Source organism: Leopardus geoffroyi, chromosome C1 (genome assembly GCF_018350155.1).
Source record: "Leopardus geoffroyi isolate Oge1 chromosome C1, O.geoffroyi_Oge1_pat1.0, whole genome shotgun sequence".
Classification (NCBI taxonomy): domain Eukaryota; kingdom Metazoa; phylum Chordata; class Mammalia; order Carnivora; family Felidae; genus Leopardus; species Leopardus geoffroyi.
Window position 1 is genome coordinate 34,598,990 of NC_059328.1, and position 27,855 is coordinate 34,626,844.

General features: G+C 56.5%; 1 protein-coding gene across 13 annotated transcripts in view; it reads right to left on the reverse strand.

Annotated features, from left to right (window-relative positions):
* The window catches only part of SLC6A9 (solute carrier family 6 member 9), a 31,935-nt gene extending 10,165 nt beyond the window's left edge, over positions 1 to 21,770 (reverse strand). The window contains exons 1-5 of one of the 13 annotated variants that reach the window (XM_045477037.1): positions 21,459 to 21,770; positions 15,904 to 16,020; positions 3,879 to 4,035; positions 3,136 to 3,267; positions 2,470 to 2,740 (exon numbers count right to left, since the gene is read on the reverse strand). In XM_045477037.1, coding sequence (XP_045332993.1) covers positions 2,470 to 2,740; positions 3,136 to 3,267; positions 3,879 to 4,035; positions 15,904 to 15,933 — 590 coding nt within the window. In that variant the 5' untranslated portion in view covers positions 15,934 to 16,020; positions 21,459 to 21,770. Of the gene's footprint in view, positions 1 to 2,469; positions 2,741 to 3,135; positions 3,268 to 3,878; positions 4,036 to 4,735; positions 4,816 to 10,175; positions 10,343 to 15,903; positions 16,021 to 21,226; positions 21,348 to 21,458 lie in introns of those variants that run through there. The other 12 variants (XM_045477034.1, XM_045477035.1, XM_045477036.1 and 9 more) reach the window with 12 other exon arrangements.
* Positions 21,771 to 27,855: the final 6,085 nt, after the last annotated feature.

A 27,855-nucleotide genomic window follows, 5' to 3' on the forward strand; every position in this document is an offset into this window, starting at 1 on the left:
AGGCTGGAATCAGACCAGCACGCAGAGGACCGTAAAATGAGATGGAAGGGACGAAGAGAGAGAGGAGATCATGGGCCAGAGGGTGAGCAAGAGGCAGACCCGCGTTTGGAAATCTGCCCTCTGAGCTTCTCTTGCTTCAGAGGAGTCTGTTAATCCTTCTGAGTTGTTTTCCTCACTTGTAAAATGGGACTATTTTATCCTACCTGCCCGAGCTACCAAACAAGGTTGTTGTGGGGCTCAAATGCGATCACACAGCTTTCCAAAGGGGTGTTGGAGACTGTGGACCGAGATCACCTGCAGAGTATCATTGGCCTAATTCACACCAGGCACCAGGCACAGCGGGACATGCATATCCTGACACAGCACTGCTGCCTAGTTCCTTAACCTCTGAACATCAGTCTCTAAATCTGAAAAATAGGGATAACACTATACGAAATAATACTCCCGGCACACAGTAGGTGCCCAGGAAATAGGGTTGTTTGCTCTCCTCACTTCCCTTGCTGAAGCCAGCCTGGACGGCCCTCTCAAGGCTCATGTTCCCAGGCTCTCCAGGAGGGGGCAGCAGGGAGCCATCCTGCAGAGAAAGTCCTGTCTGGGACAGTGGCGAGTCAGGCAGGCCTGGCTCCAGCCCTGAGGAGAGTTCAATGGGCCACCCAATGGGCACCCGAGCCCCACCCATGACCAGTTTTCTTTGAGGGCTATTCTCCTCTAATTGTACTGGATAAAATCTCCAGAGCTCTGCCCTGGGTGGCCCTACCCAGCTGGGAATCCCTGGCAGATGGCTGCTGGGGTGAGAGCTTCTCACCCCGCGGAGCAGTCCCATGGGTGTGGGCGGGGCTTTGTCCTCCCAGGTTCACCTCCTAGTCTAAATCAAGTTGTCCAGTCCACGCCATGCCTCAAACGTAGTAGAAGACCTAACTGGGCACTTGTTTGCTTAGTTCTCTCAATAGACGTGACCTCCATGAGGGCAGGATCTGTGTGTCTTACTCCTCATCCTGTCTCCCTACTGAGTGCAGTGTCTGGTACCTACTAGGGGCTCAAAAACTGACCTGTCCAGCGACCGAATGGCTGAGTCTGCCCAGAGGTCATTTTGCCTGCCTCTCACCGGGAGGCAGCAGCTCTGCGGTCTACACCATGAGCCCCTGCGGGTAGTGACATCTTAGCTGTCCTTGGATGGCTGTGGTGCACCACAGAGGCTGGCACAGGGAAGCTGGGCCCTGCAGGGTCTGAGCACTGGGACCAGGCTTAGAAGACATTGACCTGCTAGGACTGCAAGTCTCCCTGGGGCCTTGGCCGTCTCCCCTGTGCCTCTCTACCAGTTGGCGGAGAAACTTCGAACCCTCGGCCTGGCACGGGAAGCCCTGTGCCTTATGATGCCTCTGGCCTCTCCTGTCTCAATACTCTGTCACCTGTCTCCAGCTTGCCACTTCCTGGCCACAGCTTACCTGCCTGTGTCTCTCCACCTCCCTCCTCCCTCCTTGGGAAGCCTTCCGGACCACTTCCTCTTGCCCCCATCCCCTCAGAACTGACCACTTCCTTTGTGTCCCCTACCATATCCCTGAGCGTATCGGCATGTGGGTACCTGGCCCTAATATGATTAGCTGCCTGTCTCCCCCCTAGATTGTGAACTCCTCAGGGCAGGGACTCTGGGCTACTCAGACCTCATGGGCACACAGGGCCTGGCAGAGCAGACCACGAAAATGTGAATGAATTAACATGGCCTACCCACACGCCCCCAACACTCTCTTCCCACGAGTTTCCCACAAGGACATGGGGAATTTCCTTTAGGACACCCTACTGTGCCCTCACAACCACCCTGTTGGGACGAGGTGTGACAGAACACCTCCGGCAACAGCTTCCCTGCAGCCAGCCCCAAGACTGCAGTCTCTGTCACCACAGAGCACAAGAGTGCCAGGCTGTCTTTCCTATGCACAGCTTGATGATGACAGCCCTGGGGTCAGGAGAGCCCTATGGCTGTCTCTCCTTGCTCTGCAGCAGTACGTCTAAGCTTAATTCACATACATTCTCGAAGAAGGCTGGTGGCCCCGCTGGTCCCCTTTATGGTCCACGGGTTTTCCACACACCTGTTACATCAGAACAGCTTCCCCTGGGTCTCAGGTCCAGCCTCTGCTCGTCTGGGATCTAGGGCCTTTGCTATGCCGTTCTTACCAGGAAGCCACCCCCCTTCCCCCTGACTCTCCTCTGCGGACTTGCCTGCCCGCCGAGCCTCCCTCACTGCACTTTGTAAGGACTCTCACTTCAACATCCCGCCTTCCATCACCCTCTGGGGTGTCAGCCTCTTCTCCTGAACTAGTCTGTAAACTCCTTCTACCTCTTCGTGCGCCTCTACCATGCTCTGTTCCCGGCATCCTACCTAGTCTGCAGGAAGTTGCCCAACGGTGGGAGGGAGGGATGAGGCTTGGCACCAGGGGTCCCCCCCACCCCGGCCCAGGCCCAGTGGGGCCTCACCTCCAGTACTCCTCGCTGGGGCTGGTCCTCTGAAGGGAGTGGTTGAGTAGGTGGGAAAGGTTTCCGGGCAGGGCGGCAGGCCGGGAGCCATTGGTGAGGTTGGAGGCGTCCAGCACTCCGGCACAGTCGGGCGTGTTCCAGGGGTTACTGCAGTAGGCCCAGGGTAGCACGTGCGTCATGGATGAGAAGAAGTAGTAGAAGGCAATGCAGATGACCACATTGTAGTAGATGCCAATATACGTCGATACCACCATCATACCGTAGCCCACACCTGGAAGAGGGGAAGGAATGGAAGCAGCCTCACACATCTAGCTGAAGGAGGCTGGGTTAATTTCGAAGCGCTTAAGAGGCGGGCTGTTATGGAGGGCCACAGAAGGGACAGGTCAAGGCCTCGGCCGGGGCAAGCTGGGGGGCAAAGGGGCTTTGTGTATACAAGTGGTGGGAGGGGAGGGTGGAGGCCGAGTAAACACGGATCCCAGCATGCACCCATGGCCTTGGCCATTGATGTAGGGCTTGGGGTCAGCACCGGGGCTCCGTGGGGGTTGGCAGTGTTTGTACAGATGGGTGAGTAGGCCCCCAGAAGCCCGTGTGTGTGTGCGTGTGCACACGTGCATGTGAGTGTGTGTGTGTGTGTGTGTGTGTGTGTGCACCCCACCCAGGCCTCACCTTTGAACATGGGGCTGATCCTCCAGACCCCCAGGCAGCCCTGACTTGCAAACTGGCCGAAGGAAAGCTCCATGAAGAAGAGAGGGATCCCGCAGAATATCAGCATGATGAAGTAGGGGAACATGAAGGCGCCTGGCAGGCAGGGAAAGGGCGGGCTCAGGGTGGGCCTGGGGGGGTCCCACCCTCTTCCTGCCAAGAACCCAACAGCAAAACCTTTGCGTTTGTCTGAGACCCGAAGAGGGTGAGCCACGCATTGTGCAGGAGCCTGGGTCCGAGGTATCCTACCCACGGCCTGTCTTTGAATTTGACAGAGGCTTCCTAAGCAGAATCCTGGCCCCAGAGCCATCATGTGAGGGTGGGCTTTGATGGCTTAACCAAGCAATTTCACAAACATAAGTCACTGGGATCCTCAAATTCCCTGAACCATTTAGGGGGTTGTTGAAACACAGGGGGTATAAGACTGGGAAACTTGGGAGGTTGGGGTGCCTTTCTCCAGGGCTCCTCGCCCCGAAGGAGCAGGCTAGCAGGGTCTGGCCCAAACAGCAGATAGCCAGGGTCAGGGGGTGGTGGTCTGTGCCTTAGTAAAGGGTACCTAAGCCAGGGATGGGGGCGAAGGAGAGGAGAGCCAGAGGCCAGAGGCCAGCCTGTCTGGAGTGGGGTCTGCACCAGGGAGGGGGTAGCCCGCGCCTTGGTGGGTAGGCTCTATCCAAGTGGGTGGTCCCTGCCCTGTGCCCGCTGGGTACCTCCCCCGTTGCGATAGCAGAGGTATGGGAAGCGCCAGACATTGCCCAGGCCCACGGCATAGCCCACGCTCGTCAGTACAAACTCGATCTGGTTGCCCCAGTTGCCCCGTTTGAGGTTCTGGTCCCTCTTGGTGGCCTCGCTGGGCACAGCACCATTCTGTGGGGACAGGAGAGAAGCTACCATCAGAAAGGCATTTGTGCTCCCGTGCCTGACCCTCTGGGCCTCTCCCAGCGGGGACACCATGGACCCTCCAAGCCCCCACCCCCACCCTGGGCTTCCCCTCTGCTGGCAGGAGCTGCTGGCAGGCCTGGCAGAGAAGGGGAGAAGGGAGGAGTGGCTGCCAGAGGGTGCCAAGCGGGGCCTCCCTCACCAGCCCCCCCAGCACCCCGTGCCAGGAGCACCAGCCCACCTGGGGAGCGACTGCCAACATCCGAGAGGTGGGACGCTGAGAGGGCGCTCGAGTCCAGAGCCCCCCAGCCCCAGCCCCTCCAAAGCCTCCCCTCTCCCCTCTGGGTGAGGATCTGGGAGCAGCTGAGCCTCATACCAAGCAGCCAAGTCGGGCTGGGCACAAAGGGGCCTGTGTCCAGACAGCCCCCCCCACCCGCCGCTACCACATCACCAGGCTGAGCACGCTGCCCATGGGCAGGCGGTGCGGGGGAGGGGATGCCCGACCCCTTCCCCCCAGCTGAAGGCGCTTTCCTGGGGGCACAGGGTGGGCAGGGCTGTGAGGTGGGGGTTGGAGGAGCAAGTGAGCAGGGCCAGACTTGGGGAGGGCGTTCTGGGACTCTGGGTGGGAGGGCCCAGGGGAGCCATCTATATCGCCCATGGCTGGGGAGAGGGCCCTGGGGAAGCTGACCTGGGCTGGGTGGTGCTGGCCATGAGCTGGGGGAGGAGACCAGAGTTGTAGGCACCACGCCAGACTTGGAGGACAGATTCTGCTAGGGGAAACAGAGGGAGGGACTCCGGAAAAAGGTCTCGGAGCTGAGAGAAGGGGGCTGGCCAGGAAGGGCTGATGAGGGGATTTGCCCCAAGGAAAGGAAGTCAGGCCTTCCTGGAGAGCTGCAGGGCTGGGCTGGGTGGCCTGAGGCCCCACTGAGGACAGCCCCTTTTAAACCCTAACCGTACTATTGGAACTGGCTCAGCAAGTCCCTTTATAAGTGTAAATGCACCCCTTCCCATGCCACGCCCCTTCCACCCCCTCCCAGGGTGAACAGGAAATCAAGCCACCTTGAGCAAGAGCCTAGAGGTCAGGGGGGGTCTCACTGGGAGACAGGGACCCTGAGAATCACCAACAGAGAAGCACAGTCCTTGACTGACAGAGAGAGCCTCTCAGAGATGGGCTATTCTCTTGAGAGAAACAGATAGGAGTCCCAGGAGGACACCAGGATCAGAGACAGAGCAGCATGGCTTCTGAGGGATGTTGCTGAAGTGACACTGACCCTCAGCTTGAAAGAGACATATTCAAGGACAACAGTCACACTGGCCAATAAACAAAGAGGTCTGGTGCTTTGAAATGCTGTCGGATCTTGACACTGACCCACAAATGCAGAGGGAAGGAACGGCTTCATTGGGACCTGTGTGCTTTCCAGAAAGGCCCATTTGGGAATGCAGGCACAGGAGGCACCAGCGGCCAGTGGAGGTCCCAGCCAAGCACCCCTTGTTCCCATGGTGGGCAGATTTTGGCTTGCATGCCACGGGCACCACGGCTGAGACACCCTTGTGGATCAACTGTCCTGCACACGCAATCAAGCATTGCCCCTGGAGGAGACACTGACCTTCACACCCTCCAGGGAGGTCTGGGGACACAGCACCAGGAACCAGGGTCCCCTTCAAGGGGCACCCGGAGCAAATGGACAGGCTGAAAGAGTCTACATACATTCATTCACGCAACCATGGAGATTTACTAACACCTACTGTGTGCCAGGCCCTGTGCCAGGCATTGGGAATCCAGCAGTGAACTAAACAGACACCCCTACACACTCAGAGCTCAAAGTCTAGTGGGGAAGCAAGCCATCAATGAAATAAACAAATAGGTGATTTTCATATGCAGCCACAAGGTGACCACAGAGTGGAAGTTCTCAAGTCACAGGAATATGGAAGGAGGCCAGGTGAGGGGCAAGTAGGGTGAAGTCAGGAAGGCTTCCCTGATGAAGGGGCCTGAAGGCCAGTCTGGCTCTGGGAGAGGGTGGCTCACAGCCTGAGCGTGCCCTCTGGGACCGGCCCCTACTGAATCTCGCCTAAGGCTGTTATCACCTCCTAGGGCCTTCTTTGGGACAGGCCTAGCAATTCTGCACAGTCCAGGGGGGCATTTTTTCAGAGGCTGGGAGGCCTGCTTGGGGGCAGTTTATGCATTCCCAAACAAATCCCGGTCAAATAGGGCTCCTATATGTTGACCCTACAATAACAGTTTTATTCTGTCCAAAGCTTGTTTACTTAGGGGCACAATGGGAGACTGTGGCAGCTGCGGAGTACATGGGTGGGGTCACGAAGCAGTGGTTACAGCTGTAAAAGAGACACTCGAGGGTCCAGGATGGTTTCATGGGCAGGGCAGAGTCAAGGCCCGTTGCCGAGACCGAAGTCTTGTAGCCTGGGGCCTCTCTCCTGGCCCCGGCCACCCGCCCCCGCCCACCCCCACCCCCCACCCCGCAACCAAGCGCAACAGGACCAGACTTGGGGTTCTGGGGTCTGCTCCTTCCCTGGCATCGAGGGGGACAGCAAGGGTGGTGATGCCCCCAGCCACGTGCCACAGGCAGCCGCTTGGCTGAGCCCTCGGGAGCCAGCACTGCTCAGTTAATGAGCAGCATACCACTGGGCCTTGCGCTAACCACTTCAGCCCTGCTGGCCACAGCCCACAACTCGGGGAGGGGAGGCAGGAGGCCTGGGACAGAGGCCTGGGACGGGGGAGCTGGGGATGGGGCTCTAGTGGAAGTTCCCGGCAGCACTAGGGGTCTGCAGTGCAGAGAGGGCTGGAGGTCAGTGACACCCTGCAAGCAGTGTGAGAAGCGCCCGGCAGAAGCAGCACAGCTCCCGCTCCCCAGCCCTGCATCTCAGCACTGTGGGGCCGCCTCCTGGAGCTGTGGCTGGGAGGTCACTGTGGGAGCCTCCCCATGGCCAGGACTTCAATTCCAGCACGAGCTCTGCTCAGGCGACTTGGCTGGTGAGGGCTTGGCTCTCTGCAGAGGATAGAGCAAGCCTACCTTTCTCCAAGTACACTGGAAGAAAGGATCTCCAAAGTGCTCTTCGAGGCTTCTGGGGGTTCCAGTTCCCTTCTCTGTTCTCCTCTGGGGACTCTCTGTCACTTCCTTCCTGGGCAGCAAAGCCCATGGCTGGTGAGCCTTTCCCAGTGCTGCCTAGATTTTGTTCTCCTTGCATAATCTTCCCTATCCTATGCCTCTCATTTTCTCCATCTGCCGGGTGGACACCTGTGTCACTGATAAGAACTGTCCCTGCAGTGGACGTCGGCCTGGAGGTGCCCACGAAAGAATCCTTTGGTGCTCATGGTTTCACCCAGACTGGCAGTCTTTCTGCCTAACCCAGCTTAGCCCTGCCGACTGGCCGGGCTCCAGGTTTCTCCTGCCCATCACCCATCTTTCACTGTCTGCCCCTCGCTGCTCTCTCCTCCTCCCCTGCTCACACCTCGGTGGTGAATTAAGCCATGGTGGCTGGTGCTTCTTCCCCAGACTCCCTGGATAGCCCCCACCCTCACCTCTGACTCCATGGCCGTGGGCCTGATGGTGGTCTCTAGGATATGGACACCCCTGCCCTGTGCCTGAACTCCCCCAAGTTGGGCAGAATGCAGGCTTTGGAGCTTTCTCTCCATGGTTGAGTGCAGTGAGCTGGATGATCATCCTCCACGTTGTCCACCGTACAACGCGCATAAGACCCTCAGATGCCCCTTCCCCTTAGGAGCAGTCCTTAAGGCAGCAGTGTCCAGTCCCGCACAAGGACTTGTGACCTCCCACCCCTGTGCCCGGCTAGCCGGATGAGCCATTCCGAGCAATCACTTACATAAATCCTTTATGTAGCCCAGTGCCTGGCTTATTCCTGCTCTAGACGAACTCTTGGAACTAAGGGTGTTCAGCTATGAGGGCAGAATCCCGATCTCCTCTCTATGTCTTGGGCTTGGCAGGGCAGGACCCTGTGCGGGGCAGTGAGAACCCCAGCATTCTAGAGCCTGCTCCCCCAGTGACTCTGGGCAGGTCATTTCCACTCCCTGCAACTCAGCGTCCTTAACTAACTATGAAATCAGTGGACAGACTAGACAACCTCAATAGATCTACTAATTTCTGTGATTCTGCCTTGCCTGGAATATTCCTATTTCTGACTCTCTCCTGTATCTTCCATCAGTTCCCACTAACTTTCTAAATGACTTTTTTGAATGTTATTGTTTTTCTTCTAATTATAAAAGCATTAGAAGCTTAGCACCAAAAAAAAAAAAAAAAAAAAAAAGAAAGAAAGAAAAGAAAAGAAAGAAAGAAAGAAAGAAAGAAAGAAAATAAAAAGGAACCTACAGCAAAGAGTAAAAACGAAACAGAGCTGCAAAGCCCACCCCCAGAGGTAACCACCACCACTGGATGTACCTCCTCCTTTCGTCACGCACAGTCTTAGAGACAGCCCAGACTTCTACCCTGGGCTGTGGCTCTCCTCTGGCTCCTCACTCCCGCCTTCCCAGATCAGTGTCCCCTGGATATTTTTGTGAATTGTGAGCTCCCTCCTCCTGCTCTCCGTGGACACTAAAGAATCCTGGAGCTGCCCTGGCTGGGCGGGCCCCGCTGGGATCCAGCAGGCCTCTTGTTCAGGACTCTGCAGCCCCAGGGTTTGCTCATGGGATGAAGTCCCATCCAAGACAAACTTTATGGAGGAGGACAGACAAGACCCCACATCCCAGACTGACCTTGAGCCAAATCCAGATCACTGGCAACTTTCTCTGAGCCCCAGTGGGGAATTCAGGCAGAATAGCCATTACAGTAAACTGTGGCTGCCTTAGAAGACCTCACGACCTCCTTGCCCCCCTAGATTCTTGCCGCCCCCCGCAAGTTATCTCCCATCAATCCAGGAGCCAGGCTGGCCCTTAGGTAGCACCCTTCATCTGGCCTGGCTTATCCAGATATGGGAAAGAGTTCGGGGCCAGAGGTGAAGAAGCAGGACCATGGGAAAATCCATCCTAGTCCCGAGCAGTACCCAGGGGCTCTTTGTGCCTCCTGCCCCAAGGAAAACTTGAGAGCAATCTCTGGGCGGGCACCTGTTAGGAGTCCAAGCCTTCAAGCAGGTGAGAGAACCAAAGGCATGCCCTGTGCTGTTTCGTCCAGAGCCCTCATTGGTGGAGACAGACCTGCCGACATTGTTTAGAGCAGACAGGAGATGCACCCCCAGGCATGCCAGGCTTCGCTCCAGGCCCTGGGGAGCAGCGAAGGGGGATACTGTGTGGGCCCTGCCCCTGCCCTGGAGAAGCCCAGCAGCCCTGTCTCACACTGCAGCAGCTGTGGGCAGCCTCTACCCCAGTCGGTTGGCAGCAGGCTGGCACTCTGGGAAGTAGCTTTGGTTTGTGACTCTGGCAGTTCTCAGGTTTGAGGGCAGCCCTGCATAAAGCTTCTCCCAAACCCAACCCATGTCTCCCCAGAGGACATTCCTTCTCTGGCCTTCTGAAGGTCAAGTCAGGATGCTCTACAGGGTGGGGAGGATGGCTTTCTCCGTCCCCAAACCCTCGCTACCATCAGCCCCACTGCCCCTGACATCGTTGCCCATCCCCAGCTTCTAGGGATGAGGCCACACTGATGCCCACCCAGGCGCTTGCCGTGGACACTGTGAACATTCTCTGGGGTCTCTTGCCTCCCAGCTGAGCCTCTCATCCCATCCTCTTCCCCCACCCTCACTGCTGAGTCCATGCACCACGTCCCCTGCCCCCTCACTCACTCTCCCCATAGGAGTAACTGCCGTGGCACGGACAATGGGGCTGTATTGATTAGTACAATTCCTGGGCACCTCCGGCCCGTCTCCCCGGGAGCTAGGACAATGCAGCTTTGATACACAGAGCAGATTCTCAGCAGGTCCTTGGGCTGGGGGAGCCCTCACACCCCCACTCTCCTCCCCCATGCCCCCACCACATAGCTAACTCTTCCTGCACTCCTTTGCACAGTTGCAACTTTCTGGGTCACTTTTGCCGGTGTCTGTCTCGCTGGCTGGCTGTGCCTGCCCCTCCCTGGCACAGACCACTCAGCCCCTCTCCCCACCCCCAGCCCAGCCTCCCAGACCGCCTGGCTCCACGGAGGGGGCTCAACCTCTGGGAGGTGACTGACCTGTTCTGGGGAGGAGGGGGCCACAGGTCCACGAGCCGAGGCCATCCCAGGATGAGCACTCAGAGCGGAGTGCGCGTGTCTCCGCTGCTCATTCACACCTCTGCCAGCTCCAGGCGACACTGACGCATCCCCTGCCTCTCCCACTGCCGGCTGGGCAGCGTCAATTACTTTCACCTCATCTCCTCCCCAAGCTCTGCCTACCCCCTCCGCTGGCCCTCCCCCTCCGGCCAGTCCCCATGCAGCCCGGCGCGGGTGCTCCAGAGCTAGAGTGAGGCATGGGGTTTGTTGTGTTTTCCCCTTGTTCCCAGCAAGTTATTGGAACAAAACATACACTCACATACTCACAACCACAGAGTGAGGCAGAGCGAGCGCGGAAGACAGTGAGCGGCCTCAGGGCCTAGACGCTTCTGAGCTCCCAGGCCTGGCACTTGGTGGGCTCCTGGTAGGGTGGTTGGGTGTCATTGGGCACTAGACATGTTAAAGGGCAGGAAGAAGGGGGCATCGTCCACAGGCACTACCAAAGCAGCTTAGACTTCATAGAGTGGTGTGGGCTGGGGGGGGGGTGTTGGGCCCTGGAGCTGTTCCCCCACAAGAGTTAGAGACTCTCAACCAGCCAAGATGATTGAGAATGTGACTGGCCATGCAAGAAAGCTCGGGCCTGCACTGTCACTTGCCCTAAGAAAGTTGGCGCTAGCCAAGAGAGTGGTCACCACAGAGTTCAGACAAAGGCGGAGCCACGCAACAGAATCCTTGGCGATTTGCACTGCACTGCACTGCCCAGAACCCCAGACGTTGCTCTGGAGTATGTGCTGTGTGGGCTGGGTACAGACCAGCAGGTGTCACCGTAACCGGGGCGAGGGGTCACTCAGACCCATCCAGTCCCACTTCTCTGGGGCCACACTCGCTAGTCAAGTCTCCAGCTGATGCTGAGATACCACAAACCAGCAGTCAGGAAGGCGGGCATGAGTACTCTGGTCCCGGGAAGGTGCACCTGTCCTCGGAAATTGATAGGTTGGCAGAAGGAAGGATCTTGGGAAGCATCCACCAAATGGAAGCATGCATGGATTCTAATGTAAAGAACAGCCAGCTTTTCTGTTAGTTTGGTAAGTGTGGTGACCCCAAAGGGAACACGGCAGGATGGATTTTTTTTTTTAAAGGGCGCAGGCTTTAGAGTCAGGCCTGGTTCCAACCGCCGCGCTGCCAGTTTCTCACCATATACAGCCTTAGGCAAGTCATTAACATGTCTAGTCTTAGTTTCCTCATCTCTGCAATAGGGATAATGTCCACCCATCATCGAATCTAGTGAGTATTAGCAGTAATAGTAAGAGATGGTACATATTCAGCGCTTACTATAAGCCACTGTCCTCGACACTTTATATATATTAATTCATTTAATCTCCCCTCCACCCCCCGCAAATGCCTTGATGTAGACACATTATTACGTACATCTTGGGGGGGGAGGTGGAGACCAGCTTCGGCTCAAGCAAGTCCCCTAAGAATGGCCTGAGACCCCACCGACCCAGCCTCTCACTGGGCCAGCCTCACGCAGCCAGGTCCCCAGACACGCTCTGCTGACTTCCTGCGGGCGCAGACTGTGGGCCAAGGCGCTGGCTGGGCCACTGGCTTCAGGAAGACCCAGTCACCCATGATGCCCAAATGCTCACTTCCACCCAGGGTGGGCTCTGGGCTCCGGCTGCCCTGGCCTGGGCAGGCTGCCCAGAACAGGCAGCCCTGGCTGGACAGCTTTCTCTGGCTCTGGCCATGGGGACAGGAGGCGGCAGCAGCCCAGCTGGGCCCTGGCCGTAATGAGGCCTCATTAGTGGGATCCAGCTGCTCCAGCCCCACTTTGGGAGGCCGACTCCCCCAGCCCCCGCCTCTGACTTTTCTTAATAAGAGTGGGCATGCCTCCAGAGGGGCGAGCAATCTAGTTGCTTTGTCGTGCCCTGTGACTCCAGGGGGAAGGTCCCGCTGAGCTAGGCCTGAGTGGGGGGAGGGCTGCAGGGAAGCTGCGTGAGGGGAGGTGAGGGCACAGGACTGAGCAGGTGTGCTCCAGGGAAGCTGGAGGGGGAGGGGAAGGAGACCAAGGGGAAGGGAGGGTAGGGTCTCAGGTCCAGAGAGGAGGCCTGAGGACTGTTGGGCCTTTTCCTCTGGATCTAGATATCGTCCAGTTCACTGGGTATGTGTCGTTGCACATCTCTAATCACCTGGTTGATCATCTGGGTCATTGCTCAGAGACCAGTGACCATCTGGGTCATTGTCCCAGCTAAGAGAGCCCCTCCTCTGTGTTAGGCCTTGTATAAGGAGAGTGCCCACTACTATGTGCTAGTCCCTGAGCTAGGAGAATACCTACTATGGGCCAAACCCTATGCTAGCAAAGCAGCCACCGTATGCCAGGACCGGTGTTTGGAAAGCACTCCGTGTGCCAGGACCTATTAGCAGAGTGCCCACTATGCACAACGTCTGAGGCCAAAAGAGAACACAGTGTGTCAGGTCTGTGTTAAGAGAGCACCCGCTGTGTGTCAGCCCGGTGCCGGTGAGCCCCTGTTGTGTGCTATGTTCCGCACTAGATGAGCATATCCTTCGTGTGCCAAATTCTGTGCCAGGTGAGGACCCAGTGAATGCCCAGCCTTGAGATGGGGGAGCACCCGCTGTGCGCCTGGCACTGTGATAGATGGCACCCAATGTGTGACAGGCTCTATACTGAGGGAGTGCCCAGCGTGTGCCAAGCCTGTACGAGTTGAGCACGTGCCACATGCCAGGCCTTGGGCCGGGGGAGCACCCGCTGTGTGCCTGGCCCTGCAATGGATGGTGCAGATAAGAGGGGCACAAACCCTCATATCAGAGAGGAACAGAACAGGTCAGGGTGGGGCAGCCCGGGTGGCCAGCGGTGCTTGCAAAGCCTTCTGGGATGATTTAGACGTTCTGGCACCCGGGGCCCTAGCCCAGGTGACTCTGTTCTTATTCATCACAAGGTTTCCCGGCGGCAGAAGCAACCAGCATGCTCGAAGACATGGGGAGAGGCCAGCGAGGCTCACCAAGGCCTCTGTTGCCCAAGACTCTGTGTTAGTGGGCAGTGGGCAGAGGGGAGGGGACTGAATCAGCCCAGCTTGTGACCTTGGTGTGAGGCCATGTGTGTGGGGGGCTCTCCTGTCCTGGGCTCCTCTCCTCTAGCTCCCCGTCCTCTGAGCCTCAGGCAGCTCCACCCCACATGTGTACAGAGGCACTAGGTCTCCATGGAAGTATCACCCCATCCACCCCCTGGTGCCCCCAAGCATCCCAGCTGCTCCCAGGCTTGGAGGCACCCTGGCCAGCTGGGTTCTCGCACGGCCCCGTCCTAGGAGCTGCTGAGGCGTGAGGGAGGCAGCTGAGCTGGCCTGGCAGAGACCATCTGGGCTGGGAGTCGGGGGAGGGACACGTGCAGCAGGCATGTGGGCCTGGGCACGTGCTGCGAAGGGGCTTGCTTCTCCACAGAGCACCTGCCACATGAAGAGCGGGGCAGGAGCGCCAAGGATGACACAGGGTATCTGCTGACTGAAGGGAGCCGAGGGGACCCATGTCCTCACACCCAGACCTGAGGCAAAGCAGATAGAAGTGAGGAGCCCATGGCAGGGACTAGCTACCCGCTCCCTGCATACCAGAGCACAAGTGGTAAAAGAAGTCACGGGGCTGGGACTGTCCAAGCGGCTCCCATGCGTGGTCCTCAATGCCCTCTCTTCTGCCCTACCATGGCATCCAGAGAAGGGCACGTCTGAAAGGACCGTCCTTAGCTATTTGCCTTTAGGGGACCGCAGGCACCTAATAAAGCCCTGGCTCAGCTGCCTAGGTTAGCCAGGAGGGATGGCGCTCCTCAGAGCCTGTATCCTAGAGACGAGCACTGAATGGAGGAGGTGGCTCCAGTTCCAAACTGGGGCCAGAGAATAGAGTAGCCCAAGGTCATCAGCAGAACTGAAAAAGAGGCAGGAACAGAATCTCTAGCAACCACTGTGGTGGTGGTGGTTGGGGGGGGGGGGGGGTGGAGCCCAGGGGACAGATGTTACGGGCCTCAAATGCAGCAGTGGCGGGCAGAAGCCAAAGGGCAGAGGGCATGGAGGAAACTAAGCCCCGGCTATCTTTAGGCACATCCTGGGGCTGGGAACAGCGTCCCAAGGCAGCGCTCCCTTCCACAGACATGCTGGCCCGGCAGGCAGAGCCCAGAGTCCGGGAAGCTCAGCTCCTGGCAGGGATTATGGGACATTGTGATTCATGCTCCCTATGTGGCCCACATGGGTCCTGCTGCCTGCCTGCCACAGTCCTTTCAGGGTCACTCCAGAGAAGGAAGAGCAGCCAGGGAATACTCAGAGGGCTTCTTAGGTTTCATGGGGCTCAGAGCCTCCATGTAGGATGGGACAGAACCACACCCCATGTCCTATGTACAACAGGCCCGTGGCAACTCCAAGACTTCTCTGGGAAAGGGAGACCATTTTTGGTCCTATCACAGCATCCATCTCTAGCAAATGTTCAGGTCATAAGACTTCCCTCTCTGCCCGTTTCTGAGCACCCAGAGTTCAGGTTGGCTCAGGAATACCTTCACGTGCCCAGTTCATTCAGACTTGTTCCAACCAGGTAGGAGTCAGGCCAGAGCAGGTCTGAGGGGCTGAATGTTAGAAACTCAGAACAGGGCAAGATAGAAGGTCCTTACCTTGGGGAAAAACCACCCATCTCCTTCTCCCAGACCATTCCTTTGGACCAGGTACTCTGAGTCCCAAAAATCTTTGATGAGAGACACAGCCTATTTAGGGGGTGGGGGGAGCTTGGCAGAGACCCTAGGTCAATCAGTTCTTAACAGAACGAGAAAAGCAACAGAAGGAATTGATGCGGGCAAGAGAGGTGCCAAGGGAAGGGGCTGTACTCATCACTGGCTTCCTCCCCTGACAGCTGCCCAGTCTAGCCCGTCCCCGAGGCAAGATCCCAAGAGAAGAAATCCAACCACTGCTCTTGGGATAGGATCTGACATCCTTTCCCCAGTTCCTGCTTCCAGTGCCAACCTGCTCCATCCATCAATGAGTCTGCCTCCTTCAAGCCCTGACCAGGCCCTGCCCTTGCCCCTCTGCTTCTCAAGGCATCTCACTACCTCCTCTCCTGTGCTCTGAGGCAGTGGGCAAAGGAAGGGGGGCACGGCTTGGGGAAGGGGGAGAGGGAGATTTTCCAAGGCCTCAGAAGAGGATTCGAAATGAAACGCTCTTTGTTACTTTTCAGAGTGAGAAGGAACCAGGGAAGTAGAGAAAAGCCAGACAGGGTTTGAAGACCCCTTGATCAGCTCATACTGGACATTCCCTGAGGCAGGCAGAGCACAGGGTTGGGGTGGGGTGCTGGGGAGCCAACCATGTGACAGTCCTGGGTGTCCCGCTTTCCTCCCAGCCCAGGACAGACTGCAGGCTCTCCAGAGCATCTCTGGTGATGAGGACTGGGAGTGTGCTCCTGCCTCCTGACATGCCTTTGTGGGCTCTGTGGCAGAATCTGCCCTATTACAGGCTCAGAGCCCCACCACCATCTAACTCGTTGGGTAAGGGGCTGCCTGCTTGGGGCCTGAGATAGCCCCAGTACTCAGGAGCCTTAGCAGTGCCAGACTCAGGGCCCCAAGAAGCCTCCTAGGCCCTCCTGTCATGGCAAGCAGCTGGCAGAAGGTCCCAGAGGGGGCGGTGCTCACGACGCACCCCCTTCCTCCCTGCAGTCTGGTCCTTGTACTTACCAGCATCCCTTTGGCACCTTTTCCTACCATGGCAGCAGCAGGTTGGGGGGCTCTGGAGTCCTGGACCCCACTCACAGGCTCTGCTTCCAGCACCTTTCAGACCACAGACCTCAAGAGCTGTGGAGAGAGCAGAGAGTGGGGTGGGAACCTGGCCCAGGAAGGGGAGGGCAGGACACGGGACGGGGTGGCCCTCAGGGTTCTCCAGGACAGGTAGAGCAGGGCCCAGACCACCAGCTGGCAGGCCCTCACTTCGCTCCCAGGCTGGCCCACCCTCTGCCAGGCCATTTCCCGCCTCCTTTCTTTCTGGATGACCCTGGATCTGCTCCTTCCTAGCCCTTCTTCCAGCCCTTCCCCTGGATCCCTTGGTCTCCACGCTTCCCGTCCCAATGGGCAAAGGTCTATTTTTAACTCTCCAGATGCCCAATTCTATAAAAGATAAAAAAATGAACACAGAACTGGGACAGAGTCCAATTCCTTCATCGTCTATGTGAATGGCTTCAACCTTTCTCCTGAAGGGGACTCAGCACACAACTCCCCAACCTCACCCCAGCCAGACAGCCAGGAGAGTCCTCCCTCCTCCTGGTGCCAATCAGCTTGGGCTCTGGGGCAGCTGGGCATGTTGCCATGTCACCAACCTGGACCATAAGCTCTGCAAACACCAAACACACCACGGGCAGGCACATCTCCCTGCCCTCGCTCAGGCTGTCTTCTGCCTGCAACATCTTCCCTCCTGCTCACCCGGGAAAATGCTGCAAATCCATGCTTAAATGTCACTTCTCTGTAACCTTCCCTGACACCTTCCCCAACGAGAGTGAACAAATTGCTTCACCCTTTCTTTTTTAAGCGTATTTCTACTAGTGTCCTTATCAACTCATATTAGACTTATTTGCTTATGTCCGCCAACCATGAGTCTGTGAATTCCCCCGAGGGTTGGGTCTGTGTTTCATTTACCTCCTGTGTCAGCACCCAGCCCAGTGCTTGCTTGCAGCAAGTCTTGGTTGAACTGAATTGAAGGGCGATGGGTAAGGCTGACGTACTGGGGTGATGGTCCAGCTCAGCCAGAGACCTTGTAGGAAACATCTGACAGGCAATGTGGGGCTGACAAGCTGGAGGAGGCAGCAGACCAATGGAAGGAGTGGCCACACGGCTGTGCCGGTGTATACAGGCTTAATGTCAAACACAGATGGAATAGGAGGTCGTTTTTGACAGACCTCAGGAGAGGAATCAACCTTTAGGGAGCCTCAAAGAATTCTCTCATGGGAAGAAAACCCTGGGTCAGGTGGACAAGGAGGTTCAACCTCTATAGGGTCGGGTCTCAGGAGGGACGGGGCTCAGCTTCTGGCCCCTTCTTTACCCTCCCAGGGAGCAGACTCTACTCCAAAGGCCGTTCTGTGCCACTCAGCCCCACCCACAGCCACCTGTCAAGGGCCACCTCTCTCCTACAGGCCCAGGAAGTTTTTGGAAGGCCAGAAGAGACGAGGAAGAAATTCCTTGCCTGTGAAAACCAAGCATTGGCTTCCTTAGGACCTTGCCCTGGCCACTCAGTGTCCTATACAGCCCTCTCCCCGAGGCAGGGGCAGGTGCAGTTGTGACTTGTAACCATCTCCCTTTTGTCCAGTAACCCAGGCTGTTCTCTCTGCCTCTCAAAGTGTCCTCCTAAAGAGGCTGCTGCTCATGGCTCTGGCCTTCTGGGGGCTGTGAGGAGAAGGAGGGGCATGCTCCCTTAGAAGCTCATACCCTTGTCTTCTTCACTCACCGCATGCCGCAAACTCTAGGTCTGACTTCGCCAAAGCCGTCCCTCTTCAGCCAACGAATAATAATGACAGTAATAATAATGATAGTAAAAATAGCCGATGGCATAATTAAGAGCCACCTCATGGGCGGGTAATTAGTATGGCCCCTGGTGAGGCAAGTAAACTGAGGACACTCTGCCCAGGAACTGAGGCTACAGAGCATTCTCACTCAGGTTATCCCCAAGCACTGACTGCAAATACGGTCCCTGTGCTCACAGTGTTTAGAGATCAGTGACGAAAAGACTGCTTGGCACTGGTCTCCAGGAGAATGAGTTGGGTGTGAAGCATTGCCGCTTATGGACCATCACTGGCAAGCAGTTAGCTTAGCATGTGATGAAGAGCTTGGGCACTGAGACCCGGTAGAACTGGGCTAGAATTCTGGTTCTGTCATTCAGCATGTGTGTGACTTTGAGCAAGTTACTTAAACTTCTCTGAGCCTCAGTTTTCTCAGTCTGCAAGATGGGTCTGGTAATACTTCCCTTGTTAAGTTCTGAAGTCTCTGCTTCATTTTGGATTCTACTACAAGTCCTCCACATTTTCCTCCCCTCCCGTCCATTAATCTTCCCAAAGCCCTAAAGCCTCGATTCCCTCCCATCGTTCTCCACAGCCAACAGGATATGGCCTAGATTGTTTAGCAGGCGTTTAAGGCTGGCCACAATTCAATTCATTTATTCCACAAATATTTATTTCAGGCTTGCTCTGGGCCCGACCTGCGCTGGGCAGCAAGAACTCATTGGTCTCTGCCTTCCTGCATCTTACAAGCTAGGGGGAAAGAGGGAAACTTGTGACTCAAATGCAATCACATACTGACATAAAGGGTGTGAAGGAGAAAGATCCTTCTATGAGAGTCTACAGCAGGGGGACCTGGCCTCGGCTGAGAGTCACAGAGGGCTCTCCTGAGGAAGTGATGCTTATGTTTAAGGAACTTATTTCAGAGGAACTTATTTAGGCAAAGTGGCGATAGTGAGGAAGAGAAAAGGAAGAGAGAGTCAAGCAAATGAAATAATACGTGCAAAGACCCTGAGGCTGGGACTCAGATAGCCAGGGAGAAAGTGGCCAAAGATAAAGGTGGACAGATAAGCAGGGTCAGGGACTTTGGGGCCTGGATTTTGGTGTTTATCCCAAGAGCAATGTCAGTGATCAAAGGCTTTGAGGCAGAGTTGCACCTGGCAGGGGCAATCGGTGGAATGTGCATTTTGAAAACATCGCCCTAGATACAGTGTGGGGAAAGGACTGGAGAGAGGGGTTAGTGGAAGAGAAGACAGTCAGGAAGCGGCCAGGCCAGGTATGAGGGGGCTTGGACTAGGAAAGTGGTGATGGGGTAGGGAAAGGTGCACAGATCTGGGAAAATATAGAAGGTAACATTGGTAGGACTTGGTGATGAATTGGACAGGAGGTGAGGGACAAGGAGGGGGTCGCTGGTTTCTGCTGGTGCAACAGGAAGAAGCCAGTGTCAGGCCCAGGGACAGGAGTGCTGGGGCCCTGCAGGTTTAGAGTGGGCAGAGGGTGAGCTGGGTGTGAGTTGCCAGTGAGCTGTGGATGGTAAGAGGGCAGTCACAGGACCCGGTTATCTTTACGGTCTCACTGCTCAGTATTTCCTTCTCCCCAAACAGGGCTAAAGCTGTCTGTCAATCAATTCTAAGGGTACATCTGAGCCAGCCGGGGAGTCCTCTCTGGGAACGGAAAGGTGACAGGCTCTTTCCCTGCCTTCAAGGACCTCGTAGTTTAGGAGAAAGATGGAGGAGGAAGCATGTTCACTGTGAAGGAGGGAGTGGATGGGGCTGTGGGAGCCAGGGAGGGCTTCTAGCTTTGTCTAGAGCCCAGGTTGGCTGCATGCAGCCACCTGCCGCCATGTGGGACTATTCAGCATTTCCCAAAGGTTCTTGTACCCATGTTTGTTCAGGCGGCTCTGTCTTCCTCAAGCATCCTCGTCCCCATTTCCATCTGTATATATCCTACCCATCTTCAAACCTGTCCCAATAGCATTATGTTCAAGAAGCCTTCCTTCCTCCTCCAGGTGCAGTCACCTTTTCACTGTACTCTGTGTACATCTAATTAACACGCTCGTCACATGCAGTGTTGAGGCACGGTTACTAGGTCCAAATCTGGCTCCCCATGAGCTGGACAGATCTCCAGGGCAAAGGTGTGATTCTCCTGTGTCCCCAGGGCTGGGCACAGAGCAGGTACCGCGGCAGTCTCGCAGTGTAGGCCGAGTAAGGGGGCGTTTTCTCTGCGGTCCTTGGAAACACTTGGGCATGCTCAGTGCCGCCCATTGGTCCCTTCCACAGTTCCCTCACCCACTATTCTCAAACCTTCTGATGCTCCCTCACTTTGGACTTCTCCGGTCCTTCTTTCCTTTTCCATTCCTCACGCCCCCTCCACCCCAACCTTTATTTTCTAGCAGCCCAAGCATCAAGCTTGTTTCAGCAAAGAAATAGTCCCAAGCTTTGTGCTGGAGCTGTCAGAGAGCTGAGGATGCGGCTCCTTTAAGAGCGACCAGGGAGGGGGCGTGGTCTACGGAGAGCAGGCCCGAAAGGGGGCGCGGCTCCTTTAAGAAGCAGCCAGCAGACAGCGAGGAGGCCCCGGGCCGGCAGGCAGGGGCGCGGTCGCCTTTGGAGCTGCGGCACCTCCCGTAGCACCCCGATTCCTCGAAGCAGGGTGCGTCCGATTCAATCCTGGTGCGAGGTGTTGGGGGGCGGTGTTACATCAGCCGCCACGTGTGGGCCTCTCAGCTGGTGTGGAGGCGGCGGCCCCGCCCCCGGCCCCAGCGGTGGAAAAGTACCGGGGCGCCGAGGTCCCCGCCCCCTTGCCCCGCCCCCAGGCCGGCTCCGGCCCCTCCCGGCCCTCCTGGCTAGCCCCCCTTCCCGTCCCGCCCCGTCCCCGCCGCCTTCCACAGCCCCGCGGTGGCTACGGGGTGCGGGGCACCGTCTGAGGGTGGGCGCCCCCGGCTCCTAGGCCCCTGCCCTCACCTGTGGCCGCCCGGGCCCGCCCCACACGCACCCGGAATGAAGGTTGGGGTAGGGAGGGCGCGGATTTTCCCCGGAGTAGCAGCCCCAAAATAACTCCACGGCCGTAGTGCCTTCCCAAAGCCGCGGCCAGGAGCCGCGGACAAAGATCCCGAGGGCGTCGGGACCCCCTGGCGCGGCTTCCCGGGACCCGCGGGCGCGCGGGAACCCTAACCCGGCCGGTGGGTGGGTGGGCAGATAGGGAGGCAGGCCGGCTGGAGCAACCAGATAGGCAGCCAGGCCGGCCAGCAGTTCGAGGAGATGGAGCGGCAGCCCGCACGCGGGGCGCAGACCCGGCCCGCCGGTTCCCGGCAGCCGAAGGCCCCCGGCGCGCAGACCCACTGGCGCTCCAGACGGACCGTGACACGTTCTGGTTCCGGCGCTACCCGCACAGCTCTGCGCCCGCCGCCCCCGACCAAGCCGGCGTCGGCACGCAGCGCCCCCCCTTCGGGAGCGCCCCCCCCCCCGTTCTCGCCCGCCTCAGCTCCTTGGCGACAGCGGTGACACCCAGACGCGCGCACCTACCCCCGATCTTTGCGGCGAGACAGACATCCCCGTGCGTGCACCCACACTCTTAACCACGGATGCCCGCATGCAAGCGCGATCTCACACACACACGCGCGCACACACACACACACACACACACACTCACGCTCGCTGGTCCTGGGGCTTAGCCCCACGGAGATACCAAACCCAGACCGACGGCAGGACGGACAGAGGCGCGGGCCGCAGCGCCCCCTTCCCCAAGCCCCCTTACCATGCTGCAGCCCCCGGCCCAGGCGTGCTGGGTCCGCACCGCGGTGCGCCCAGGTGGCTTTCTTAAAGGGAAAGTTGCATCAGCCTCCCCAGGCTCAGTACCGCCGCGAGTCCGCCCGCCCTGCCGCGCCGCTCGCGGCTCCTCCTGGGCTTGTTGTGTTTTGGTTTCGGGGAGGCGGGGGCCAAGAGTTTGGTGAAAGTTTGGAGTGGAGAAGGCTTGCGAGACCTAGCCAAGTCCCTCCCCTCCCTGAACAGCTCCCCTGGCCGCTCCCCCCCCATCCCCCGTTTCATCCCCACCCCACTGGCCGACTTCTCAGGCTCCTCCTCCCAGGGAATAAAATTACAAGTCTCTCCAGCTTTCAGATGATTGATCCCCAGGAACCCCGGGGAGTGGGCTCCACAAAGGAGCCCCCTTCTCCGCCCTTGTCTTGCTGCCCTCCAGCTGGGGCCCTTGGAGGAAGCAGATGTCGTTGCCCCCTTTGGCTAGACTGGAATGAAGCCAGAAGGCCTGGGGCACTTTGGGGGGCTGGAGCTGGAGTTGGCCCTCCAGGCCCCTGGTCTTCTGCGCCTGCGTTGCCCCCAGGGAGAAATCAGAGCAAATTCCATTCCCTTTGGAGCGGTGCCCCTAGGGACTGTGGGCACAGCTGGGTAAGGCCTGGGTCCTAATCCTTAGAACTGGAGGTCTAGGGGTAATCCTTCCTCCAGGGACCCTCCTTTGACCACTGGTTTGGTCACCCCTATTCTGCTGCTTCTGTTAGGGAGTTGCAGACACCAACCTGGGCCCCTTATTCCTTTCCTGGGAAGACAGACCTGGGTTCCAATACCCGATAAAGGAGACTTTGCCAAAAGGAGCCTGCTGAGCCTCAGTTTCCTTCCCTGTGAAATGGAGAGGACAACCTAAGGTAATCCATGTCCTTATATGTAGAACACGTTGCTCCAGGCTGCCTCTGGACAGCAATGCCTGGCAGTTGGTGGAAAGTTTCCTTACCTTGTGAGAGCCACCAGTTAGTACTGGTTGTCAGAGGAACAGGTGTTGCCCCAGCCTGAGTGGGGCATCTACTCTGAAGGGACCCAGCCTGGAGCAAAAGTACCCCCTCTGTACCCTGAGTCTGTTCCTCACTGTTATCTGGTCAGGAAGCTGGTTTTATTTGTTCCCTGGGGACAGTCAGCCTCCAAGAAGCTGATGCACACACGCCAAAGTCACACAAGTGAGATTCCACTTTATTAATATACAATCAGAGGCACTGAGCAAGATAATAGGTATCAGACACAGACACTTCTGCCGACAGGAGCACTCTCAGACCATACACAGTCCATTTCACAAACTTTCCCCAGGGCTCTAGGTTCAGAATTTACATTCTATTTACATTGGAGACCTCATCAAGTCTGGGAAGATGCTTTATCTCATCATAAGATTATTTGCATTTTTACTTTGTTCCTAAACCTAGGAGTGATAGCATGTTTGGGAGTTATATTCTCCTATGAAAGAATTGCAGGTGTCTTGTGTATGTGTGTGTGTGTGTGTGTGTGCGTGCATGCACACACACACATGCAAGTGCATCTCCACCTGGGCAGTATGTTGTGTCTGTGTCCCCTTACCCTGTGGATTTGTGTAGGTGGATCTGTGTTTGTGGAGAAGTGACCATGTGCACTGCTCTGTGCAGTGGTATGTGTGTGTCCAACTCCAAGGATCGGGCACATCTAAGCCAAGCCCTTCTCGACTCTCCTGCCTAGGACATAAATCCTGTTTCTGGCTTCTCCCCCCACCCACCCTCTCCCCTGAGGCTTGTCAAAAAGGGCTACCACGCAGGGGAGGCAGGAAGAGGTCCCCAGGTAGGGAGTGGGAACAAGGAAGTGTGTCAGAGAGCAGTGTGATGGCTTTCTTCCTTGAAGCAGTGGACTGAGGGCGAAGGTGCACAAGAAGGGGGCACCAAGTGAAGTTTCTGATGATTATTATGGTCCACGAACACTGGGGCTTCCTACCTCACACTGAGGCACTCGTATGCAGGGAGGCATGTTTGGGATACTCAGGGCTGACCCCCAGGAGGCCCTGAGGCCCTGGGGCTGGGGGCAGCGGAGGGTGGGGTGCTCAGGGTCAGCTCTCTGAGGACTCATTATGAAGATAGTTTGAGATTAATCCAGGGGCAAGGAGACAGTTTAGCACCTTAGTCCGTGGGGTCAGGTGGGGGTGGGGGGAAGATTTTCCCTGGAGTGTTTGGGGAAGTTGGAGATTTGCCCATGAGGGTTTTGCTAGACAGAGATGACATAACACAAAATATATTTGTATTCATATAGAGAGATTCATGGATGTATGTATTTTACCACCTTGATCTAGAAAAGGCTTCAGGCAGCCATACAGTTAGTTGAGACCCAAGGAGAAACTTGAGAAAGATTTTGGTTTGAAAAGCTGGCTCCATGAGACAGGGACAAAAGCAGCTTTTTTTTTTTTTTTTTCCCCAACTAGAATGAGGCCCCAAGGGAGGCAGGTCTGGGCCCAGCCCAGGTCAGAACTTGGATGGCCTTCATCCCTGGCTGTGAGCTGCTGGCCCTGGGCAGCTGGCCCACAGGGTGGGAAGACCATGGCTAGCCTGGGCCATGGAGAATAGGGGGATCAGGCTTAGGACACACAGGAGGACGATGGGGTCAGACGACCTGCTGACCTGCTTCTTCCTGGGGCAGGGCAGCAAGAGGGCAGGCAGCTGGCTGGGCCCCACCCACTGTGGGCTAAGGTGTGTCTCCCAAGCCTCTAGTTACTGTGCTATTTCCTGCGCAGGCTGAACCCAGCGTCAGATCCCCCAGAGCTGGCTGGTTTCCTCCTTTGTTGTCATCAGCCTATAGGATCAAGGCCTGTGTTGGGACACACAGAGTTGGCTTAGATGTATGTCTGTGGCAATAGGGATAAGGCCAAACTCGGGCCACTTCTGGAGGGCACTTCTGGAGAGCTGGTGGCATTAGGCACTTGGTAGAGGGGTGCAGAGGGGCCCTGCTGAGACATTGGAGGAGGGTGGACACCGTTTGAGTTGCAGCCTGGCCTGACCATTGGTCTCCACCTCCTTGGAGTCCCAGCCTCAGGAACCGGGAAGCTTTGCTGGGAGTGGCTTGCCTGGGCTCTGTTCTCAGATTCTTTCTCCCTTGAACTTGGAGCCCAGTGATCAGTGCCTGGCACCTTCCCTGCCCTGCCCCAATGCAAGGGAGTAGGTTAAATTGGTTCCTGATCCAGGAGATGTCTGTGGGGTTCCATGTGTCCCTCAGACCATTCTGTTGTGCTATTTTTGGCTCCCGTCCATGGAGGCAGCAGGAGTCAATCATGGGGCTCAGAGCAGGGTGCCAGACTGGATCTTGGCAGCTCCAGGTAAAACTAGGCCTATAGAGTGGAAACAATGGCTTTGGCCCTGTCTGGGGGTAGCCCCAATGTCCAGAGCATGCAAAGCCTGGATTCTGAAACACCTTAGAGCTCCCCAAATCCAGAATTCCCAGTGCCAAGGGTGCCAGAGCTCCTAACACTCTAGAGAATCCAAAGCCCACAGTTCTCAATACCCAGAACCCAGGTGCCCAATACCCACAGAGCCTAATGCTCAGGCATACCCAACATCTAGGGCACCCAACATTCCTAATACCCAATTTTGAGTGCCAATGTCCCAACCCATTGGAAAAGAGCCTGGAGGGGATGGAGCAGTGCCCCTGCATGGCCCAGGGCCTTTCAGTGACTGGTATTAGCTGGGGAGGGGCCATCACTGAAGTTGGGGCTACAGGTGGTGCTGGAAGCAGCAGTAATGCTTCCTTGATGCCCCCCATCTTGGATCTGGAGAGGTCAAGAGGGGCTGCAGGAGGGATGGCTTTCCTCCAGGCCCATCCCCATCCCAGTTACCACATAGGAGTGTACATCTACTGTGTACTGGGAATTGTGCTCATCTCTAGGAATGCAGCCACGAGAGGAAAGGGGCCCCCGCTCTCCCATATGGGACATACGACAATGTGCCTGTGCCAGTGCATTGGTGTGGGTCACCATGTTGCCACGTTGCCACCTGTGGCCACACAGGGCATGGTTGTGAGACTGAATGGCTCTTGGCACGGGATGGTGTTGGTGAGGGGCTGTGAACATAAACTGCGTCCGCAAGTTGACATGTGTGACTGTCAGGGCAGGTCCGACTATATCCATCTGTCTGGCCATCCTTATAGTCCCTCCCTGCCTCACTACTTTCCAGGGGAAGGAATGTAAGGCCCTTATTCGCCAGGATCACCCCTACCTGTGGGGAGCAGGGGGCTGGTTCAAAGCCTCTAGCCCTGCAGTGGGCCTAGAGACCCCCCCTCTCCCTACTGCCCCTGCTCCTGCTGGACCCAGAGCCTCTTTGGATTGAGAAGGCAGGAAGAGGGCTGGCTATAAGTGAAGCAGTCAATACCAAAAATAGCCACCCACCCAGAGGATCCTGTAATACCACCCTCTCTTCCTGCTGACCTGGACGCTGGATAGGGTCTTATCTGGCTCCACTTCCCCAACTCCCGTCTGAGTAGCCCCTTTAGACTCGAAGGAGGGACAGAGCAATGATGTCACTGCAAATTATGACATCATAGGGAGCTATGACATCACAGGGAGGGACACCAGGCTCTGGGGGTGGGTGGTGTTTGGCTGTCTGGGTGGGCGGGGTTCCATCCGCTGGCAGCTCCCCAAACTCCCAGGAGCTGGGGGTGGCAGAACTGGATAAGGCTATATTCAGGGCCCCGCCTTATCTGTCCCCCACGCACATGCCTGATAAGCCTCTTACCAGGGCAGGCCCAGTGAGCAGGCAGGGAGCAAGCTGGAAGAGGGGAAAGGGTCAGCTGGGTCTGGCTGAGCTCCAGAGCAGACGGCAGGGGTCAGGGAGTCCTGCCAGAGACCCAGGAGAGGGAGGCGAGGGGGCCCTGGGAGATCAGTGTAGAGTGATGGTCAGGAGCGGGGATTCTGAAGCCAGGATGCCTGCATTCACACCCCAGCTCCTCCACTTCATACCCCGGGGAAGTTGGGCCCTCCGTTTCTGCAGTGTTCCTCAGCAAGAATACTATTAGTAGTGACTATCCATCATAGTATTGCGAGCATTAATTATGTGTGAAGTAGGAATAGAAGAGTTCTGGTGGACAGTAAGTACTCATCTCCCTTCCCAGGAGAGGTCAGGATCCTCTCCGGGAGGTGCCCATCCTACCTGGCAACATGCTCTGGTGGCCTGGGCCTCGCCGGGGTCTGGGGTTTCCGAGGCTGCACATCCCCCTACGAGTCCCCACACCTTCCCGGTCTGCATTTGCCTCAAGACTCCTTCCCAGGAATCCTGGCCTTTTGGGCCTGGTTTTTCCCTGCACCCACTACGGATACCTTGGAGCCCTGGTGCCCTCTGGTGACAAAAGTCATACATAGCAGTTACAGCTGGATCCCTGGGCGCATCTGGCCAGCACATCTGCTGTCACTTGTCCCGTTATTTTATGTCGTCCTCACATCAAGGTAGGAATTATCTCCATTTTCTGGAGTTAAGACTCAAGAAGGTTAAATAATTTGTCCAAGGTTACAGAACTAGGAAGTGGTAGAACTTGAACTTGAACCCATGTTGTCCTGTCTCCCAAGTCCACACTCTCACCTTGTGAACAGTATGCATACATAGTCGCATGGCAACCCGGTAGGTGTTTTTTGGTACCATACTGATAGTTTGAGTATAACTATGATTGGGCACATAGCCATTGAAATTCTCCAGCTGTGAATATAAAATAACGTGAATTGGTTTTGAGAACAATAAGGTTGGGTAGTTGACTATTGAGACTTTTTGTATGGCTTTGATGCCGCTGATTGTATTGTGTGAGTATAACCATGGTCGGGCTTTCCATTTAAGTTGTGTGAAATTAGCCATGGCAAAACATGTGGCTTGTTTGCCCGTGGTGTGTGTGTGTGTGTGTGTGTGTGTGTGTGTGTGTTGTGCAGGCTTCTGTGGCTATTGAGACTATGTGGGGGAAGGTGACAGAGGGCCCTAAGTTCCCAGCACCACTTGCCTGTTTGCAGTCCCAGGACTGTGTCTGCTCACCATGACACACATGATGGATGACTTTACATGCCTGGTGCACTCCCATGGGCCAGCCTGCTTCTTATTCCTCTCCTCTCCCTCCCCTTCTTTTGGAGGAAGTAAAGCAAATAGTACCACAAATGGAACTGGCTTCCTTTTTTTTCCATGGGGTATTTTACAAACCTTTGAGTGATGTCTCAAAAAAAAAAAAAAAAGTCCTTTAAAAAGAAAAGTAAACGTAGCCACTCTAATTCTCTAATTTGAATGTCAGCACCGATTCCCAAGGTGCTGTTCGAAGGTCCCTGGGGGGCTACAAGAACCTTGCAGGGGGTCCACAAGACAAAAGCAATTTTCATAATTTGCCATTTTTATTTCATT